General features: G+C 45.6%; 2 protein-coding genes across 5 annotated transcripts in view; one reads left to right on the top strand and one right to left on the bottom strand.

The window, feature by feature from the left end:
- The window catches only part of DCAF5 (DDB1 and CUL4 associated factor 5), a 57450-nt gene extending 57112 nt beyond the window's left edge, over positions 1 to 338 (bottom strand). Inside the window, exon 1 of the mRNA XM_015864703.1 lies at positions 96 to 338. Within this exon, the coding sequence (XP_015720189.1) occupies positions 96 to 306 (211 nt within the window). The 5' untranslated portion in view covers positions 307 to 338. The remainder of the gene's footprint in view (positions 1 to 95) is intronic.
- EXD2 (exonuclease 3'-5' domain containing 2) lies at positions 106 to 18465 on the top strand. Of its 4 annotated transcripts, XM_015864706.1 has the most exons (12): positions 106 to 220; positions 1199 to 1286; positions 4183 to 4348; positions 4726 to 4892; positions 8068 to 8461; positions 9321 to 9577; positions 10640 to 10766; positions 11458 to 11783; positions 13210 to 13316; positions 13508 to 13643; positions 14261 to 14617; positions 15786 to 18465. In XM_015864706.1, the coding sequence occupies exons 5-12, from the start codon at positions 8123 to 8125 to the stop codon at positions 16000 to 16002; spliced, it is 1866 nt and encodes a 621-aa protein (XP_015720192.1). In that variant the 5' UTR covers positions 106 to 220; positions 1199 to 1286; positions 4183 to 4348; positions 4726 to 4892; positions 8068 to 8122; the 3' UTR covers positions 16003 to 18465. The 4 variants fall into 4 exon arrangements, with proteins under 4 accessions (XP_015720192.1, XP_015720195.1, XP_015720191.1 ...); XM_015864709.2 differs by lacking the exons at positions 106 to 220; positions 1199 to 1286; positions 4183 to 4348; positions 4726 to 4892 and adding an exon at positions 7507 to 7766 and having other exon boundaries at positions 9363 to 9577; XM_015864705.2 differs by lacking the exons at positions 106 to 220; positions 1199 to 1286; positions 4183 to 4348; positions 4726 to 4892 and adding an exon at positions 7509 to 7766.
- The last annotated feature ends 213 nt before the right edge of the window (positions 18466 to 18678 follow it).

Here is an 18678-nt window from a genome sequence, read left to right as displayed (position 1 = left end):
CCCCCGGGCCGAGGGGAGCGGCCGGGGAGGAGGATGCTTAAGCGAGGGAGGGGGCGGTGGGAAGGGGGGCGAGGGCCGGGAAGCGCCCGCTTTACCTGAGACCAGCCACTGGCCTCCATTGTTGGAGAATTCAATGGCATTGACACAGCCGAAGTGGCCCAGGAGGTCCTTCTTGTAGAGGTTCCTGCAGCCCCGCAGGCGTCGCCGCTGGAAGTCGTGGGTGAGCAGGGGGTCCCCCTCCAAGCCCCGCTGGGACAGGAACCCCACCACGGAGCGCATGCTGCCCCCCCGGCCGCGCCTCTTCATGCTGCCGCCGCGCCGCTCCCCGCCGCTCCTTCCCCGCCGCCCCTTCCCCCGCCGCCGCCGCCGCCTCCCCTCCCCCGCTTCCCCCCTTGTTATGGTTATGATGATTTTTCTTTAGCCAGCCATGGCAGAGAGGTGTTAGACACTCCGCCGCTTCCTGATCCCGCTGGCTCCTCCCCACTCCCCTCAGCAGCTGATCCTCAGCTGCAGCCCGCGCCTCCCCGCCGCCGGCCCGGCTCTAACGTCGCGCCGCCGTTTTTAACTCCGTAGCGGCGCGGGGGGCGCCGAGAAACTCGCAGCTCCCCGGCCCCGCGGCCGCTCTGCGGCGACAACGGGCAGGTGCCTCCGCAGGCGGACGCGGTGCCGGGTCGCTCATCGCGGCGCTCCCCTCCCCTCCCCTCTCCTCGTTTTAAGTCTCACTCCCCAGCGCGTTCCTTCTAGAAGCCGGCCCGGCCGGAGGCTGCGAGGAGCTGCCGGCCTCGGGGGGAAACCGAGGCACGACCGAGTAGGAGATGGAAGGGTGTGAGGGGAGCGTGCCTCTGTGCGTGCTCCTGGAGCTGGGATTTATCCTCTCCCCTAACGTTGAACAGCTTCTGTGGGATTTCCTGCGGTGTGTCTGCAGGAACTTGTTGATTTTAAGTTTCTGTGTGGCAATGTGAGGTGTGCTGCTTGCCCTGCCCACCCTCACCACCGACCAAATGGTGGTGCCCCTTGTGCTCTCAGGACTCCGCTCCAGGGGAAACGTGGGTGAATCTCATTCTAATTAGCAGCAGCAGAACCCTAAAAGACAGCCAGTTAAACAGATGGAACTGAGCTGTGCTGCACTTCATGGGTTCATGGCACCCTCACCTGTGTTTTTGTGAGGAAAAAACATGTTAATTCTCCTCCTTCACAGCACGGTGTACTCCATGTTTAACATCTGATGCTGTGTGAGGGCAACGGGAGCATCACCTGGCAAGTGGCTGCAGTCCCACGCACATGAGGTATGCAGTCTCACAGCTGCAGCATGAAGCTGTCAGGTCTGGATGTTCCCACAGGTGTCTGAGAAGTAGCACCCAGAGAAACTGTGGTTTGGGGAGATGAGGAAATGGCCTGGCAGTCATGGCCTGCCCTGCACGGCACTGTGCCCACTGAGATCCGGGGGTCCCCAAACTTGAAAACAAACAAACCAAGCCCCTTCCTGACACAAACTGGTATGGCAGCAGCACTTGGTGCCACGTTCAGGGGCAGCTTCTCAGCAGGAGCTTAAGCAATTTCACTAGAGAAAGTCGAGTGCTTAGGATTCTCCGTTGTTAGGACTACAGATAAAAGCCACACCTGTAAGCCATGCTGTGTGGTTGGCATCACTATTGCCTTGCTTTTAACATAGTAACAAACTTCTGGCTTCTAATGGAATTTTCAAAATCGCTGAACACCCCTTATATTTCAACTTATCCACATGTGATATCCGTGGGTCTAAAGATCAGAACTTGAAGGTTAATGAAAGATACAGTAATTGTATAAGGGGAATATCTTGACACTGTCTGTTAAATGATTTCTTTCGGGGTGATGGTTAGCAGTGTAAATATGGAAGTAGAAACCAAGAATGCTTAATCTTTCCTGCAACTGAGCTGCTTGGTTCCAGCTGTGGAGAGGCAGCTATTGCAGGGTAAGGTGTGTAGCAAGCCTTGGTGCAAGGAGGCGAGGGCCCTGTCTGTCATGATTTGTGTTTATTACTCTAGCTGCAGGCTCAGGTGAATTGTACTGGTATAAATCCTACTTAGCTGCTCTTTTGCTTGCATGCTATGAAATTCGACAGCGTTACAATTACACCAGAAACTGTTGTTTATTTCTAAATTCCCAGCACAGTTTAGTGATAATGTATTTTTCTTCCTATAGACTCTGAACTGACCGCAGCAGTTTCTATTCCATTCTCTCCTCTGTGCTTCCCATGCAGCTTGCATCACTGTATGATCCAAGAGCCTTCCAGAAATACATTACGTAATGTGGCTGTCACTTCTGTCACATGTGGTTTATTTTCTCTTCTTTCCTGAAGTATTGGCTATTTGTTTCTATACTGAAATAAGCAGATGTAAGAACTTTTCATTTGATATGGCATAGTCAGATCTCCAGAGGTTTTCCTTCATGTACTGAACGTAGTCTCTAGGAAGGCTGTGTACTCGCATGGTCAGATGTAAATAAATTAAATTACTTCCTAAAAATCCAGGATTTTCAGGAAAGATTTCACTGAGGCTTTTCAATCACATCTTTAAGCAATCAGAAAGAAGTTATCATGTTGCCAGAATCTGCAAGAAAACCAATAGCAGCCTGCCTGCCTTTTTTGCTACATGCAATATTGTTTCAAGACCCACACAGATTAAAGCAGTGCTTTTAAGTGTTTCTTTTGCACTGCGTTCTGATTCCCTTCTCTGAATTAATTTTGAAAATATGTAACACTTAAAATAACTTAAAATACTGTGGCAGTATTTTTCTCTGAAAATACCGTGTTGCTGTGTTAGTGCCTGAATGCTGTAATCTCATAAGAACACATGCACAATGGATCTGAATCATGCTGGAGTGCCATCAATGAAGTGCCTTTTTCTAGCTCACTGAGAAAACTTCTGCAGCTTGGGATGTTACAGAGGTGTGGATGGTACTTAGTAAAACCAACTCAACTTCCACAGATTACTATTTTGTGGGACATGTTTTCTTGTAGGGAAAAGTACTGGGACCATTTGAATACCATGGGTCAAACTAGCCCAGGTTAGGCCAGTGCAGATTTGGCAGGAGAGTTCAGGGTTTGTTTGTACTCACTGCATAAACAGCTGAATTTTGTAGGATGTGTGTAGTCTCCTCCGTGCCTCAAAAGCAGCATGAAATAAAGCATAAAAATGTTTTGGTTGTAACTTTAACTAGGGGACAATACAAAGGAGGAGCCAACTGAAAAGGAAATGGGAGATAATGAACAGGGAGTGACTTTCTGTAGAGGCTCTTGGAAATGTAGATGAGTAAATAATGCTTGATGCAATACAGAACAAGGAACTACCAGAATGCTTCCAACAGAGAAGTGATGTGGTCAGAGTAATTATCTACATAAATAATCTTAGGCTGTGGTTTTAAGGTTGCTAATTCTAGGCCTGTGTACAGCCAGATCTCCCAGCACTGCTAAAATAGTCCAGACCAGGTATGGCCATGCTGTCACATTGTTCTCACATCAGTTTGTGCCCATTCTACAGTTTTTCCTTTGCCTCTGCAGGGGCTGACAATACCTGATGTTGTTTGAATGTCTTCTGGTACAAAATTATCCCATCAACATTTCTACTGATGAAATTTAAATTGGCAGAATGAGTTAAAATTGCATTAGTGGTTTCCATTTGATGGCCGTGGTGTATTTGATCATTAACGGGAGGACTATAGTCAGCTTTACTGTATTGTCAAATCATGGCATTTACAGCTGTTAAAGGCTGTTGTGTTATGAGCTGTGCTGGTTAATGCTGGAGGGAAAGGTGTTTGGAGCAATTCAGTTATGGAAGAAAAAGACCTAAACAAAAGACTTAGTTGTGTGGATGGATCAAAGGACCTTGTTTTACAGGTGCCTTGTAGCACAAGTCTAAATGTAGGCATAGCCTGGATGCTAGGATCTACAGAGGTCTCAGCCAGAGCTTAAAGTTGGCACAGAAGCTTGAAATGGATGTTAGACTGGTGGCGTTATCCACAGATATACACAAAGAAGAGGACATCCAAGGAAGAGAAAGAACCAGGTTCTAGCTTTGCTGAGCTATAGCTTCCTGCTAGTCATCCACAAAGAGAGAATGGCTATTATTTGAGTTTGGATAGATAGCTTTGGGGAAAGGAGAAGAGCTGTAAATCATCTGCAAAGAGTTGGTACTTGTATTTCAGATGAGATAACTCTGAAAAAAACGTGGGAGGATAAAAGCAGAAGACCAAGGATAAAGCTCTGTGACGCAGCATGAGGAGAATCTGTCTAAGAACACTTGGAAGGAAGGCTAAATAGGTAGAACAAGATTTAAAGTGAAGCATGCTTCATTGTGTCAGGTCAAAGACGGTGAGGTTCAAATACATTTTCTGTGTTCTACTGAGCTTCTGAATGGCTTTGGTTAATCCATAGTGGAAACGGAGAAGTTACAGGTAGCTCAATGTCTGTGCAGTCAGTCTACAAATGTGGCAGAGAGGGAGATGGGGCAGGGTAAAGGCTTTCACTTATTGAGAACAGCCTTGGTTTCATTTATTTATTTATTTATTTATTTATTTATTTTGGGTGGTGAGAGGTCTTAAGCTTAAGATGTAGCTTTAACATGTAGCCAAACCTACTTAATGACTTGTAGCTTCTGTAAGGATTTACTTTTACTTGGCTGTGTCTTCTGTCACTTTCTTTGTACTGGTGCTGCTACTCATTGGACCTGTTTGTCTGCCACTTTGCAGAGTTCGTTTGGCTCCCGTTGAGTTTCCTGTTGAGTGCCAAAATCAGCACAAGCCAGTCAGGAGCGCGTAGCAGGGAGCAAAGATTGAGGAGATCTAGGGGATGTCACTTTCTCAGCAACCATGAGCTGGGGCCAACTTACTTTATCTTCTGGAACTCAGCCACTGAGGTAAGTTGATCAGCTCTTCAAGAAACAGAATTGTGAAATTCCTCTCAATTCCTACATATGCAGTGAAAGAGTTGGCAATTAATGAAGAAATATGTTGATGATGATTCATGTTAATATAACTCATCCTCATGGGATCAATCTGGCAGCTCGCACCTCTGAGAGCAGATCAGATTCTTTAACAAAACATGCAAACTCTGGCAGATTCCTGCACTGACTGAGTTGCAGCTGATTCATCTATTGGCTTAGGATGTAGTTTCACTGAGATCTGGCTCTATGGTGAGCAGTCCAAGGAGTTAAACCACAAGAAAACTCTATTTTTTCGCTATTAACTTTCTGTCCACTAAATTCCTTGAACCAAACTGGCACCCATGTTTGTAGAAGCGAGGCAGCAAAAGGAAGGTTACAGGCAGAAGAGGGAAGCAGAATTGTTTTTTCAACCAGGGGCTAAACCTTCCATCCACCTCGTTCCATTGTGCAACTGAGCCTTTAGGATGTGGTTTGATGGTTGATTTTAAACTGATCTCACTCTGACTTCTGACAAAAGAAGTGGTCCTACTACTTCCCTGATATCAGCCTTATTAAAACAGACCCCGCTCAGAATTACTTATTTGAATATGTAGTCATGGGGTTACAAGCATCCACACGATGAAGATAAATGACATTAGGAGTTGAAATGTGAGTTTGCCTTTCTTATGTAGCTTGGGATGGGGCCCCAAATGGAGTGTTATTAATGAGCTAGTGGGGACTACACGCAGCTCTCTGCTCATTGTCTGCTAACAGCAATTTAAGTCTTGACTGGAGCCTCTTTCCTTTGATATTCCACTATCATTGATTTTCCTTTGAACACTGAGTCATTTACTGTACTCTTCTCTCTGTTAAAGGATGAGCTAATGGGATTATAAAAATACATATATATATTAGTTTTTTTCCTGTGAGCAGCAGAACAAGCGAAGCCTGGTTTCCTATGGACTTGTCCTGATGTGGCACTGCTGTGTGGATTCTCTGATGTATATTAAGCAGCGTCTGAGCATTCTTGCCATTTTATCAGTGGCAATTGTATTATGCTCTAATTGACTCCGCTTTGCATTTCACAGCAGTCATCATTAAAAGTTCTATCTCTTTGTACAAATCTAGATGGAATTGGGCAATGGCTGAGACATGCTTTTTTGGCAAGGAAAGGGAGGAAGAAAGGGGATCCATAGGCAGAAGAACCAGCAGTCTTCCTTAGGAAATCAGGCTAAAAATGAATCTTCTAACTGCTGTCTCTGTAAAGATCTCAGATAAGGTACCAGAGAGAAAGAGAGGGAAAAGTAAATCCAGCTGTTTACCATGTAAAAGCTTCAGTTACCAGCTGCAGCTGATTTCCCATAAGTAAGGTTATACCATTAGTTGGTCTCGCTTGGTTACCTTCTTTTCTTCTGCAATGTCCCCATCAGGCTTTGGGGACTTCTTTTTCTTTTATTCTTTTTCCCTTCCAGATCACACTGATGCATCAGTTACTTTCATTTATTTTTACTTTAACATTTATACTTGAATTCATCAAGTATGTAGGTAGTAAGACAAGCTGTTAAAGAGACTTGTGGCTTACAGGGCTCTGCTGATGTCAGTGATACCATGAAGAATACAGGTTTCAGATGCAGCCAAGGACACAGTCCCATTATTGTTCAAAAGCTATGCTTGGGTATTACGTATCTCTGCAAGACTTTCACTGTGTGATAAATGCTAGGGCATTTTATTTCCCCCTCCTTTATGATTTTACACAGAATTCCTATTACCTTAGAAACTAAAACAAACACTTTGTAAAAGGAAATCCTGGTCTATTTCAGATTTCTAGGTGGATGTCAGTTTATCTGTAACAGCACATTTGTAATAAACGTTGCAGATTTGTTCAGATTTTTAAGTTCTTGAGTCTCTGATCGACTTATTACAGATACCCTGTCACCCCCTAACAGGGCAGCTGGGCTCTGCAGTGCAGTCACGGAGGGGTTCTGGGCCTTCTTCCCATCCCTTGCTCTTGATTACACGGTCTCTGAAGTAAGTGTGTTGTAAATCCAGATGTTTGCTTTTTTCCTCTGGACTATACAGCTCCAGCTGAGTTCCCTGAACCTGTGCTGCTGTCATTAAGGAATGCTGGTGCTGGAGCAAGGGAGCAGGAAGTGGTCAGTCAGGTTGAACAGGAATCATGGTAACATCCGAGTGGTGCTCCGGGTCTGTGCTAGGTGGTGATGGCCCTGTAAAACAAAGCACTATGTGCTCTGGGGAAAGCAGGAGAATGAAGAGAGGGGGGAGAGGAGAGAAGACAGGAGAATGTTCCCATCTAACTGCCACAGAGACAGAGCCTCTGTAAGCAGTACTTCTATATTTCATCTATAGCAGATGCAAATAGCTGGGAGTCCGTCAGCACAGACACTTGGAAACGAGGGGAGCTGCGAAGGAACGAGCTGCTCCGGCGCCCGTGAGCTCCCACGAGACTGGGGCTTCTCCGGAGCTCTGACAGCAGCGCACCCTCTCCTAACCCTTATCCCCTCCCCGTGATTTCCCCTTTTGTTTCCCCAGCTCTCCGCCTGTCTCTCACTGGCCGCTAAGCAGGCGGCTCTCCCGTTTCCATTTCCCGTCCTGCTTTGTTACTCCCTTCTCCCCGCCGGGTGCCGCCACCCCCCACGTGCTACGCCCGCAGTCCCGGAGCGGCGGCAGCATCCCGTGTCCGGAGGCCGCCCCCACCCCGCTGCCGACTGCCGTACAACATGGCGGCGCCCGCGGGCCGCCCGCAGCTCCGGGGAAGAGGAAGCGTCCGCCTCTTTAAGCGTCCCGGTGCGCGCCGCGGCCGCCCCGCCAGGGGTTCCTGCAGCCGGCGGCCGTTCCAAGGAGGCGCAGGTAGTGGTCGGCCCGGCGGGGAGCCTGGGGAAGGGCGGCGGCCCCCGGCCGGGAGCGAAGGGGAGCGGTACGCGTCCACGGAGGAGCCCCGAGCGGCCGAACGGAGCGCATTGCAGCGGGGCGCTGCGGGGTTACCCGGGACAGCGGCGGCTGCGGCCCGGCCGAGCTGAGCGGCGGCTGCCGGGATGCGCTCCGTGCCCCGAGCTCGCTCCGTGCCGCTGCCGACATGGTTGTCTCGGAGCTCGGAACGCGCGTGGCTGCGTCGTGTCTAACTCCCCCCCTCTGCTGTTTCCGTTTGCAGGCCATGATAAAACCCCACCGCGCCGCTTGGAGAGGCTGAAGCGCAGCGTTACGAAATGCCCAGGCAGGCGGCAGTGCCCGTGGCTCTGGCGGCCCTGCTGGGCATCGCCGCGGGCGGGCTGGTTCTGTGGAAGGCCGCCCAGCGCCGGAGGGGCACAGCGCCCAGCGGGACACTGCGGGACGGGGCGGCGGGGGAGCGGCGGGATGGGAAAGAGAGCGAGGCGGCGGGCAGGGAAGAGCTGCCCCTGTTCGCATCCCCCGGCCTTTCCTGCGTGGAGAGGAGCCTCGTCGCCGATATAGCGATCGTGTCGGAGCGGCAGGAGTGGGAACGGGTGGAGCCTTTGCTGAAGAAGGAGCTGGAGAAGTGGCCGGTGCTTGGGATGGACTGCGAGTGGGTGAGTGAGCCGAGCGCATCTCCCTTCTATTGCAAATTGCCACAGGGAATCCTCCGGGGAAGGGCTCACATGGATACAACTGGGCCATCGGGACTCCTGATGGCACCAGCGGAGTACCCGCTAACGGTGACTGTTCGCGCATCTAAGTCTGCTGATGGTAGGTTGTAATTCGCTACTTGTATCTGTTTACTGTGACATTGTAGATGTGGTTCTAAACGTGGGGCGATAGCTCGAAAGCACTCTGTGTTCTGGACAATGTTTTCATTTTATAAAAGTGACTTGGGTTTATGCTGTCTGAAGTCCAGCTATGTACTGAGGAAAGTATTCATTAAATAAAGCAGAAGAGGGTATCTTTCTTATCTGCTGACAGTAGCTAGAGCTCACTGGCTGTCCCAGGGAGCAAGGCTCTGATTCCACTTGTGTGTTTGCTTATGTGAACTCTCAGTGCAGACTTGGAGTCATTTATGAAGCTCGACTTTGCCATGTTTCTGTCTGGAAGTTTATTCACACCACGTTCATTAGTATAAGTGCAGTTAAACAATGTATTTGCCATAAGCACTTACATAGTGGGTGGCTTTGTGCTGACTAGGATTAAGGAATGTGTGTGCTCTCTTCTGCCAGCTCTGCTATGGGGGGTAAGGATTACAGGAGGGAAATTTCTGTGAGTGTGGCAAGAAGTAGCTGCAGGACAGATCACGTAATGCTCAGGGCAAAAATCCAATTAGACACATATAACAACTCTTGACTACATATTCTGACAAGTATTTCCTGGTTTTGGTGTCTTCTTCTGTAATTTGTTCCGGCTGCAATATTGCCAGTAATGCTGAAACTCAGCCTGTGATTTTTATCTTTCTTTCAGGTGTCTGTGGAAGGAAAAGCTAATCCCGTATCCCTCCTACAGATTGCTTCTTCCAGTGGCCTTTGTGTTCTCATTCGGCTGCCCAGGCTTGTTGCCAATGGACAGCCTGTCCCAAAGACCCTGCTGGACATCATGGCAGATGATGCTGTGTTGAAAGTGGGAGTAGGATGCTGGGAAGACGCTTGCAAGTTACTTCAGGATTATAGTCTTCCAGTCAAAGGGAGCGTGGATCTCCGATACTTAGCCATGAGGCAGCGGTGAGTATCTGAAGACAGAGGCAGATGTGTCGAGTGCATCGTTTGTATTGTTTAAATGTTTAAAAGGTAGTTTCTATGTGTTGGATGATGCCAGGTAGGTAGGTCTGGAGTTCTTGGGGTGGATGCTCTCATGGAGAGCATGAGCGTTGACAGCAGCATCCCAAGAACACATCATGCCCATATTCTGTGGACTGAAAGGAAAGGAGACCTTCATGAGTGTTAAGCATGTCAGTCTTCTCCTGTAACACTTGTAAAGGCTTTTCTGAGTATAATGCTTAAGCCTGTATGAAGGCCAAGAATGGTGATATAATGCAGGTAGAGTGATCAGCATGTATACAGATGTTGAGTATACTGCTCACTGGTATGGGGTAAATATGCTAGTGGCACATCAGTGGAACTGCTGAATGACAGGATTTCTTGAAAAGTGACAAAAATTAGTTTTAATATTCTTTTATAGTGACAATGCTTCCATTTATGGGTTACAGTTGTGGTTTCATTCCTCGTCTCTCCTAAAATAAAATGCTTTACTTTGAATGTTCTTTATGTTTGGTATATGTGTGGTGTTAGTGATGTGGGGCATGGTTTTGCTGACCTGGTGGTGCCTTTCTATTGAGGAGGATGGGCTTCTTGTCCCTAGAGGCCAGGATTCCTCTTGAGCCATTCCTGGTTCTCCTACTGCTCATAAAATGTCTCCAGGCCTGACTGTTTGCTTAACAGCCTGGGGCAGACAATTCACCACTCAACGATAGATCTCTCTCTTTGGTAAGCAGGTAGTTCAGAGCAGAATATTTCAGCCCTAAATGTTATCAGCTCCCAGCCTTGCCTGTTTTGCATATTGCAGACACTAGATGATTGCCAGATCTAAGATGGGCATTTTAGTGGAGGGGGAGGGAGAGGGCCTGTAAAGCTGACAGGCAGCTGCTATGTGCTGCTTGAGTGGGAGCTGTGCATCAAGTGCACTGTGTTCTGACAGAATCAGGCTGTATGAGGCCATCCGAATTTGTGTGAGTGTTTAGTTTTGTTTTTAATATGTTTGTTTCACTTTCTTTGTTAAAACTGAAGGAAGGATCTACTTCACAACTGCCTTAGCCTTAAGTCTTTAGCTGAAAAAGTCCTGAACTGCCCACTTGACAAGTCTCCTCATACGCGTTGCAGCAACTGGGAGGCAGAAGAACTGACACAAGATCAGGTGTGTCTTCCACTTTAACTTAGTATTTTGGGAGGAAAAGGAACCTTTTTTTTGAGGGGAGAGGCACTGTAATATGGAGATCTGTGCCTTCTTTGAGTTCTGCCTCAATAGCTTCTGTGTATCTGTGATGTGAAGTCAGTTATGAACTCTGTGCCGGAGTTTCCCTCCTTTTCTGTGAAGGTGAATTTCTATAATTCTCAGTGGATTCTTGACTTTTGCTTTCTTTAATTCTTGAAGATCTCTGAGGCAAGATCCCTAGGAGTATTTGTGCACCCAAATCCTCACTTTTTTTTCCCCTCCAATACATAGCAGTCAGTGCAATATTAGAGACATGCTGAAAACCAAACCCGTGTTCATCATCTATTGTGGTTTCCCTAATTGCTCGTGTTCTTCAGTCTTGCTGTGGATGTGTACAAAATTAGTGACCAGTAGAGGGAGTGACAAGACAAATAATCATGGTGAATGTTAGTCGGTAGTGTGTGAGAGCACCTGTGAGCATTTCAGGTTTGACTGACCCTAAAATGTAGTGTATGCAGTGGTATGAAAGCATCAATCAACTGCCAGAGCCTTGTGTGAGTTTTGAAGGGAAATAAATCCAGCTCCTGGCTTTGCTGGATCTAGTATTAAAGGCTGGTGGTGCTTGAGAGTGTTTGCCATTTGCCAGTATGTCAATGTCTATGCTTTTCTGCAGGTTCTCTATGCTGCTAGGGATGCCCAGGTGTCAGTGGCTCTATTCCTCCATTTGCTGGGATTTGCCTGTCTCCCTGCTACGTCCAAAGGTGAAAATTCTGTTTCTGTTTGGGAAAAAGTATTGAGTAAATGCCAAGGCTTGGTGGATATCCCATTTAAAGGGAGAAAAAGTGGCAGCACAGGAGAGGACAAGAGTGGAGAGGCACGTTCTCCTCAGAAAGGAAAGAATCGGAAATCTTTGGTGAATGTCCATTCTTCTGGCAGTCAGCAAATGAGAGATCCTCGGAGGCAGAAGCGAAAGCCTCTGGGTGTGGGATATTCTGCAAGGTAAGTATCTAAGTAAATTTTATTCCTTGAATCACAGCTGAAAACTGATTGGGACTTCCTGCTCTACTTGTTAAATAAAGTGGATAATCCAAGCTAGGGAGGGAAACAGGTCTCAGCATTCACAAGAACCAGATCCTATTTCTATTTTCCCAGCTTTCCTCTACTGAAAGTTGGCAGGAGCACTCAGGTCTGTAGTAGGTTGTGAAAAGATCGAGAGGATACCTTTGGTTTTTACCTTTCCTTGTAATATTAAGACATTAACTCAGTAACGAAGTCTCAGCAGGAGGGAGCTGGCTGCTCAGGTGGTATTGACTGCCCAACAGCTGTGCCTTGCCTCCTTCAGGGTAAAGGTGTAAAACTGGGTAGAGCAGATCTTGTGAACAGGGTCTGCCTCATGAGCTGCTTCAGTTCAGAGGTGTCAAGAGACTGAGCAGACCTGAAAGAAGGTGCAAGGTGCCAGGCAGTGCAGGAAGGACCATCTGTAACAGTGTCAAAGCGCTGCACTTCTGTGTGGGTTGTGGAGGGAGGAGAGGACGGTTCTACTCTGTCATTGCAGAGGCAGCTGTTGCTGTATTTAGGATCTCCAACCAGCAGGCTGTTTTGTAGGGCAAATCCTAAATTCCTATGGTCTTTTGCTATTGCAAGTTTGGTTCTTTTAAATGAAACAGGTAGGAGAGCTCTCTTTGAGGTCTCTTAGTGCAGTAGGAGACATGGAGAGCCAGCATTTTTGGTGTTGTTTAGATGCACTCTAAGAAAATGAATCACTTGGATGTAGGAACTGAAATCTTTTGCAACTGCCTGTATTTGGGAAGAAAAAACATTTGTTACAGTATTTGTTTTCTCCTTTTCAAGTTTATTGGACTGGCAATGGAGATGTTGTAATGTAGTCGATAATACTGATTTTATTATCAGTCATTAACAAAATATTTTGTTGTATACAGTAAGTCCCTTCAGATTTTTTTAAACTTAGAACCCGTGTTGGAGAAAACAGGAAGATTGCATCTCACGGGAGGATTAAAATTTAAACAAAATTGCATTCCAAGCTAGAATGAGATCTCACTGTGTTTGCTTGTTTATTTATTTATTGTTTTTAGCCACGCTTGGTTTGCTGAGAGACGTGTAGACTCTTTCTTTATAGTATCTCCAGCACACTGGTTCTGTAGTAAGATTGGTTTTGATTTCAAAAGTCATCTTCTTTTCTTCCCTTCTGTAAGTAAGTTTAGTTTGAATATACTCTCATTTACAATGTTGTTTGAGCTGAACTGTTGATGTGCAGTGGAAAGATTCCTCCCATAACACTATTGTTTTTTGTGTGTTTTTTTTTCCACCCACCCTCATGGACATGAGCAGAAATCCTTTAGCTAGATTGCATATCATTTTATCTGTTGTGCTATTATAGTTTCTGCAATGCTGTCCTTGTTTACAGAAAATCTCCACTGTATGACAATTGCTTCCTGCATGCACCAGATGGACAGCCCTTGTGCACTTGTGATCGCAAGAAAGCTCAGTGGTATCTGGACAAGGGGATTGGAGGTGAGCATGCAATTTTTCTAGTTGGTGTTAGAAATACAGCACTTTTATACTGTGTTCATTCACAGGGCCTGAATTTTTGGTGCCCTTTTTACTGGAAATGCTTTTCTGAATGTCTCCTTTGTTCTAACATCTTTATCGTAGACTGGAATACAAATTTGTCTTGAATATTCTCTTTGCCTTTACTCTTTCAGATCTAGTTAGCACAGACCCATTTGTTGTGAAGCTACGGTTTGAGCCTTCAGGACGTCCTGAGTCTGAAGTTGATTATTATCTGATGGTTAAAGAAAACCTGTGTGTTGTATGTGGCAAACGGGAGTCCTATATCCGGTGAGTTGTTCAGTGGGATAAGAGAAAAACACATAAAACAGGACTGAAGTCTGCATCTAGTTTGGCATCCAGAAGTTAGTTGCATGAAACACTGTGCTTGTTCAAATCCTGGATGGTCTATTGCTGTTTGAATGCTCTGTGATCAATTGCATCTGGGTAGGTTTGGCACTGCATAGGCCAACCTTCCCTCTTCTTACTGAGGAAGGAGCTGGCCTGTGGAGAGAACATGTATGTCTTGCAGTTTTAATTACAGGAGGCAGCGGTATGCAAACACATGCTGTTCCCATGGCTCGTCTTCTGAAAATAAATATACTCTTTCTTCTAGTACTTGGTCCTTATATTTTTGAAAGGTTTAGGTGACCTGAAGTCTGAGGTCACAACAAGGAAAAATGGAAATGCACAGAGAACTTGCTGAGAGAAATACAAGGAAAGAGCTGCAGATCCTCTTAGTGCATTGAGGGTCTTGACCCTTGTGTTCTTTGTTTTCCTGGACCTATAGTATTAGTTGTACTTTAGTACAACTACAGTATTGTTAGTTGTACTTTTGTGGGCTAGAGGAGGAACTGGACAGTAGCAGCTCCAGACAAATTTAGTTGAACCATCTGCTTCTTCTCCAGGAAGAACATTGTTCCTCATGAGTACCGAAGGCACTTCCCCATTCAGATGAAGGACCACAACTCCCATGACGTGCTCCTGCTCTGCACCTCCTGCCATGCCGTCTCCAATTACTATGACAACCATCTCAAGCAGCAGCTGGCTGAGGAGTTTGGTGCTCCCATTGGCTCTGAGGAAGGAGTCCGTCTGCTGGAGGACCCTCTGCGCCGACAGGTGCGCTCCGGGGCCCGAGCTCTGCTGAATGCAGACAGCCTGCCAGACCCTCGAAAGGCAGAACTCCTGCAAGGCATCAAGGACTTCTTTAACGTGGAAGCTGTGACCCCAGAGATGCTGCAGGAAGCAGCTGGTCTGGAAACCAGGTATAACAAACCCAGCTGTAGACGTAACATTTTAGTAATTCATGTTAGCATGTGAATTCAGGGAAAGGAAGTCTACACAAAGAGCCTTGGGTAAATATGAATGAAGCAAAGTAAATCAAAATCCAGCAGTATTTGCAGAGCTGAGGTTCATACATGCTGACATTTTCCTTCTAAGCCCTTAAATGAAAAAAATGACGACACCCATTACAGGTCTTCTTGACATATGAAGTATCTTCCATACAATAATGTCAAATTAAGGGATTTCTGAATTTGAGACTAGGGAGTCTTCTGCACAGGAAAAATAATCCTCTGAAAAGGCAACTTTATTGCTTGTGTAAACCTGCAGAGTCTGGATTTATAGTACTCTGATAAACTTAACTGGAAATCAAGGAGTGAAAGAAGACAACTGTCTGTGCTGTACTGTGAGTCTCTAAGTAGACAGATAAACCCTGGATTTCTTCCTGTGTTCTTGTTTTACTGTCTTTGCCCCCACCCTGGCAGTGGTATGTAGGCTGCAGCCCTTGGACTTTTTTTCCCTCTTTCCATTTATTTTCCAGAGATCTCCATTTGTTCTTGCTCACCCCTCATACCTTCCACTATTTTCTGCTCATTTTGAAGGGCATGTCAAAGTGGGAGACTTCTGGTATGATTTGTCTTTCAGTCACCCCTCCTCTTCTTTCTCTCAGCCTTCCCAAATATCTTTTAACCAGTATCTGGTCTCACTGCATGAAGATATTTTCTCCTTGTTAAGCTCACTGTTGTTTGGAATGTGCCAATGTTACATCTCAGTACATATCCAGGCAGGGAGTCCAATGGGCAGGATTGAGGCTCTGGAGCAGCATATTGTTCTTGCTTTGGAAATTTGCAGTCTGTCTCCTGAGAAGCATGTGATGGGCCTTGAGAGCTTTATTTAGTATTGCTATAAAAGAATAACACTTTCTCATTTCAAAGAACCTGGCTTCCCACTGTAGCTGTGTTCCAGAAAGCAGTCTGGCACTGAAGCAAAGTTTAATTCTCCCTCCTGGGTCCCCTCCTTGTTAGCTTACCATGTGGCTGTAATTAAACCCTGCAGCTTAAGGCATCTTCAGCATCTTGCTGTTCCTTTTAGATGAGTCTGGAGTCTGACAGTGGGCTTGTGTGAAAATAAACTCTGCTTTTGTCCTGGCAGGATCTGCAATGAGAGCTACGTGCCACATGGACTGAAGGTGGTACAGTGTTGTGCTAGAGGAGGCCTGCGCTCCCTTATGCAGTTGGAGAGACGCTGGCGGCAGCATTTCTTGGACAGCATGCAGCCCAAACACCTCCCAGAGCAGTGGTCGGTGGACCACAACCACACAAAGCTGATCCGAAAGTATGGGGAGGATCTTCAGATCGAGCTGTCGTGAAACTAACTTCCTGGACTTAAGATAGTGACTAATGGACGTATGTAACTGAACGTGGAAAGACTACTTTTATTTCTGTTTCTCCACTAACATCGGAGCCTGGCTTTGTGTGCAGGCAGCAGTGGGTCTGCCAGAGTTGACATTTTACCAAGAGTTAATCCGCTGACTTGAATTTTATCAGTTGGTTTGGAATTTTTAATCCTAGACTGTCACTGGATAGTTCAGTGCAGGAGTGATATGCTAAAGGAATTTTTCTGCTCCACTTGATTATTGGGAGTTATTTTCTATCCTTGGGATGTCTGGTACCTCCAGACCATCTCTTTTAACATAGAACACGATGTATGAACATTTCCAGGTTTTCAAGAGATAGATGTGCACCTTGGCTGCACCACCAGCATCTCCTGATAATAAATCTTTCTTTGCTTTCAGTGCAGTTGTGCCCACATGAGTTCTTCCTGGAGAAGATGCCCCGCTAGAGAGAGTTTCCTTGTTTGGAAGTAGCAAAGAAATCTTACTTTTTGTTTGTTTCAGATTCTGCAAAGTTTTTGCAGCACTGCAACAGGCCTCAGTGAGTTTCCTGTTGCCTGAGAAGAAGTGATACTGTTGGATTCTGGCAGCGTGGAAGCATCTATGTCGAGACTTTTTAAAACAATTTCCAGCAGCACAGAGTCTGTTTAAGAAAAAGAAAGCAATGTTTTTTCCCTAATTCTGCTTGTTTATTGTGAGTAGCTCTTGGCAGGTAACATTTCACATTAGAGTGAAACTCAACCAAGTGTCTTAAAAGGAATAAGAAACAAACTTTATTTAAAGACCAGCTTTTTTTTTGTTTTTTAAGAAGTCAGATCATGTGTGGCAGGAAACTAGAAAATCAGGTGTTTTCTTCTTGGATTTGATTTGTGGTGATGATCAGATCGTACTCTCCATACCTGTTTCCCTGTCTCTAAAATGAGACTAATAGTACTTACCTATCTCACAAGGGTGTTGTGAGGATTCATTAGTCAAGGTTTTGTAAAATTCTTTGAAGCCTTAAGGCAGTGCGTGCTAACTATTACTGTTGTTATTAAAAATGTGTTACTGTCTTGACTTCCTTGCATATCTGTGGGGTTAGACCTTAGTTAAAATACGACTATAAAAATAAATACCCCTTTCTTTAAAGTCAGTTTTGATGATTTTGACTGCATGAGGTGAACTGTATTTCTGAATGAGACTGTGCTCATCTTCTGTAAACCTCTGTAAAGAAGTTTCAATGTGACCCTTGCCATATTTCACTCTATGTTATATATTTCTTAATAACTTTTGGACGGTATCCTGGACTTGCTGTGTTTAGGGTGGAAAGTCTCCACTATCAGACAGTTCAAGAAATTTCAGAGTGAAAACCAGCCCTGTAGCAGAGCCTGCTTGAGATAAAGAGGAGCCGTGCAGAAATGGTGTGTTTATGCTATCCGGGAGGAGCTGCAGCAGGTGAAAGGAGTCAAAGATTCACGATAAATAATTCTTAATGCAGAACTACAAATCAGACCATTCTCATTATAAGGGAAATTTTATGCCTTTCCTTTGCCCTTGGCAGGTCTTAACAAAAATAGATCTGTCCAGATGTGTCCTATCTCTGTGCTCATTCGCATAGCTGATGGTAATCTCAGCGAGACCCTTTTGTCTACAGTGGCAGCCTGGGTAGAACTGTATTTCTTCAAAGCATTTTGAGCATGTGCTCAGGTAATGCTATTTCCTCTCTCTGCTGACTTCAGGCAGCGAGAGCTCATTGTGTGGCTCAGAAAACCCCTTTCAGCAGTCAGGAGTACCAAATGTCCATCTCACTTCTTAGCCGTTTCATTTTTCTCCCTTGGTTCTGATGCATGAACAGCTGATAAAGCTGTCATTCCTTACAGGGACCTAAGACCTGTGGCCAGGGCTGTTGTCATTTCTGTTTACTGAGTAAAGAAAATTATTTTGAGATAGGAATTGGACTAGAGGTCCCTTGATGTTGAGTAATGCAGTATCTCAGAAGACCTTTTCCTTTTCAAATTAATTCAGAAATAGGAGTTTGCAAGGAAAGCTTTCCCGCACAATATAAACTAAAATTCCTCATTGCTGTTTGTAAGATATCCTTGAGTGATTTTAAATCAACTTGAAAGAAGAGAGAAATGGTATATTTATTGTGTAGAAATAGATTATTTTTGTAGATGATTGTGCTTTAAAATTTTCTGCCTTTTAATAGAATGTTTGCTTTTACTATTCAGTAGGTTTTGCGTATGGTTACCACGGGCACTTGCTGGGCTTTGTTGGTTTATGAACTAGCAGGGGACCTACTGGGAGAATCAGAATACACAAACATCTGTTTCCTCCTTGTACAGTTGATTGGACCATGGAATGTACGATGATCAGACAAAGGCAGTCTACAGCTTAAAACTCTGTATGCGTCTTGATTGCTGATTGTTACATTTGGTATAAATCTGCTCTTTTACCAGACTTGCCTTCTTCCTTTTGTTTTTACAATTCAATGGGCTTATCCCAGAGATTTTGCCAGTCCATGGGATAATGACAGAACTTCAATGTTTATAATACTGCTAGGAAACCATGAGGTTTTTCTTGCTGCTCTGGCACTTATGGCTTACTCAGCACTTTTATGAGCTCGTCACTGGTTTCTGTTTCCAGAGGTGCTCCTCTGGAGCTGCAGAAGCA

This window comes from Coturnix japonica, chromosome 5, assembly GCF_001577835.2.
Source record: "Coturnix japonica isolate 7356 chromosome 5, Coturnix japonica 2.1, whole genome shotgun sequence".
NCBI classification, from domain to species: Eukaryota; Metazoa; Chordata; class Aves; order Galliformes; family Phasianidae; genus Coturnix; species Coturnix japonica.
Note: the sequence above shows the minus strand (reverse complement) of the source record. Positions and strands in the feature narration are given on the sequence as shown.

Excerpts from the sequence above, each read along its gene's own strand:
- EXD2 (XM_015864706.1), top strand. The coding sequence starts at position 8,123 with ATGCCCAGGCAGGCGGCAGTGCCCGTGGCTCTGGCGGCCCTGCTGGGC. Across the intron at positions 9,578-10,639 it reads TACTTAGCCATGAGGCAGCG|GAAGGATCTACTTCACAACT; the intron begins GTGAGTATCTGA and ends TTAAAACTGAAG. Across the intron at positions 10,767-11,457 it reads AAGAACTGACACAAGATCAG|GTTCTCTATGCTGCTAGGGA; the intron begins GTGTGTCTTCCA and ends GCTTTTCTGCAG.